Consider the following 2,638-nt stretch of genomic DNA (forward strand, 5'->3'; position numbering starts at 1 on the left):
TCCAACATTATACAAATTATTAATTCAAATTTCAATTTAAATAAATATTTAAAATTCTATTTATTTAAACATTTATATATATATAATGATATATAATAATTTAAGCTATTCAAAATAAATTATACATTTTAAAATATAATCTATCATTGATTATATCATTATACATTTTAAAATATAATCTATCATTGATATATCATTTTATTAATGCTTTTTTTATATAGACGTAAATTTTTGCTCCCTTGTATTTTTTGGAATGTCAAAATATTCCTTTTAAAATATTCCAGTGGCAATGGCCAAGAATTCTGGAATTTCACAGCCAGCAATCCGGAGTTCAACGCCATCTTCAACGCAGGCATGGTGTCCCTCACAAAGGTCGGTATGACTGAGATCTTGGCTACTTACGATGGCTTCAAAGACGTTAATGCGCTGGTAGACTTGGGCGGAGGGCACGGAGAAGCGTTGAGTCTCATAACTGCTGCATATCCTCATATCCACGCCATCAATTATGATCTTCCTCACGTCATCGCAACTGCACCCCCTCTCCCCGGTAATCCTAATTCAATTTCGCAACCTTCTTTTTTATATGTTGATTTCTGTTCCATTTATCTACTTCAATGCATAAATCCTCTGCAAGTTGTTCAGAATACACTGAATTATATTTAGATAACCACCCATCTTTATTTATCTCTTTATTATTCTATTTAGTTATGTTATTTTTCTTATGTGGTTCATTCATTAATCTGGTAAATTACATCCACTAACAACATGTACCTGCTATTTGGAAAAATCAAGATAAATAATCACCCTACATAATCACGTCACACGGCACAGCATGAGATTTCGCAATATTGTTTCACGTCACAGCATGGGATTTGGGCATGTTGTTTTAATCGTATTGTCATTCACACAGGCATACAACATATCAGCGGAAACCTGTTTGAGAGCGTACCCTCCGCAGATGCGATATTTATGAAGGTGAGAAATACTGTTCGTTAATCTGGCGGATCTTCTTCCTACGTTAATTATGTGATAAACATTTAATTTTGATTTATCTATCAAAGATGTTACTACTATACCTAATTTATAAGTTTGTTTTGGATTTGTCAATGAAAGCATTTCCTACATATCTGGGACGACGAACACTGTTAGGAATATTAATTCCAACTGCTGTGCAGCAGCAGCGAGCTGCAATAGAGGGCTTACAAAGAGTCGGCTTATTCACGCCACCATCATAAGTGTCGTTTCACCCTTTACATGTTTGTGTTCCCAAAGGAGGAGGAAGATCAGATCCGAGCTCTGCGCAATAACTGCTCACCTACAACATTAAAGAAGAAGCATGGCCGAGAAGGAAAGTACCAGCCTCGAGCCAGCCGCAGCATTTATCAGTCTTGGGTTTCAGCACAACTGACTCAATAAATACAGAAAAAGATCAGATTTGTTCATTATGTGCAGCAGAGACTCTGTCAGCGAGTTGAGGCGTTGATGGATAAGTTCTGACCGCTTCATGCACTATATATATGTGTGTAGAGCCACAACAGTGCAATCTCTCTGCAATGTAGCGCAGCAGCACTCAAATGTAATTTCTGTGTGTTTAAGAAAGAATGTGCAGCAGCACGAGCTCACATGAATGAAGCCCTCTTGCACAGCAGTGCAGGGACTGAAAAGTAAGAGAGAGGCGCAGCAGCGTAAGGTTAGAAGAAGTTGTTTTATGCACAACAGTGCAGTGATAAACAGCAGTGATAGACAGAGTTACTGAGACAGAGCGCTGGGACAACAGTAGAGAGCAAAGGGGAGCACGCAGCAGCGTGAAGTTTTGCAGGGCAATACGCTGCAGCGCGTATGTGCAAGAGGAAGATGTAATGAACATCAGTTCTTTGTGTTCGTTGTGTTTTGGAACAGCAATACATTCTACAAACGTGTTTCAGCAACTGTCTGCCAGATGCTGAAACACGTGTTACAGCAACTGTCTGTGTATTTCAGAACTGTCTGCCCGTTGCTGTAACAGCGACTGTTTGCAGACACAGATTGAAGTGCCTCTGAAGAAGGCATGTTGGTGAATCCCTCTGTCAAGAGGAAGGTGCTCTTAAGCACAGTCTTTGAAGAATCCCTCTGTCAAGAGGAAGGTGCTCTTAAGCACAGTCCTTGGTGAATCCCTATGTTAAGAGGAAGATGCTCTCGCTGTGTTTTGGAGCAGCAATGCATTCTACAGGCGTGTTTCAGCAACTGTCTGCCAGATACTGGAACACGTGTTTCAGCAACAGACTGTGTGACTGAAACTGTGTGTTTCAGCAACACCCTGTGTGGCTGAATCTGTAATTTTCTGAGATAGCAGAAATTGGTTTGTGGAACTGAAGCGTTCCTGATGTAATCCCTCTGTCAAGAGGAAGATGCTCTTTAGCATAATCTTGTGTGAAAATCCCTCTATGTGAGGAAGACGAATTTGTATCAGTTGGTTTACTGTTTATGAATGCAAGTTATTTTTTACGTTGCTGTTACATCGTAAGTCAAAAATAGGCTTGACGTCAAATCACCGTTGCTGTTACACCAAGATCAGCAACTGACGAAATTACGTTGCTGTTACACTGCGAACAGCAACTGACGAAACTGCGTTGCTGTTACACCGCTTCCAGCAAACGAT

The 2,638-nt window shown here is 39.8% G+C and overlaps 1 protein-coding gene across 1 annotated transcript; it reads left to right on the top strand.

The window, feature by feature from the left end:
* Positions 1 to 292: 292 nt before the first annotated feature.
* LOC149195764 (isoflavone 3'-O-methyltransferase 4-like) lies at positions 293 to 1,014 on the top strand. Its single transcript, XM_089408793.1, has 2 exons — positions 293 to 547; positions 911 to 1,014. Exons 1-2 carry the CDS (start codon positions 355 to 357, stop codon positions 994 to 996), a joined length of 279 nt encoding a protein of 92 aa, XP_089264919.1. The 5' UTR covers positions 293 to 354; the 3' UTR covers positions 997 to 1,014.
* The last annotated feature ends 1,624 nt before the right edge of the window (positions 1,015 to 2,638 follow it).

This window comes from Pinus tabuliformis, chromosome 2_2, assembly GCF_031772625.1.
Source record: "Pinus tabuliformis cultivar Carrire ecotype Pingquan chromosome 2_2, CPIR1, whole genome shotgun sequence".
Lineage (NCBI taxonomy): Eukaryota > Viridiplantae > Streptophyta > Pinopsida > Pinales > Pinaceae > Pinus > Pinus tabuliformis.

What these genes read in the sequence shown, in the direction of transcription:
- LOC149195764 (XM_089408793.1), top strand. Translation starts at nt 355, where the DNA reads ATGGTGTCCCTCACAAAGGTCGGTATGACTGAGATCTTGGCTACTTAC. An exon ending in AACTGCACCCCCTCTCCCCG is followed by an intron (nt 548 to 910) that starts GTAATCCTAATT and finishes TCATTCACACAG; the next exon opens with GCATACAACATATCAGCGGA.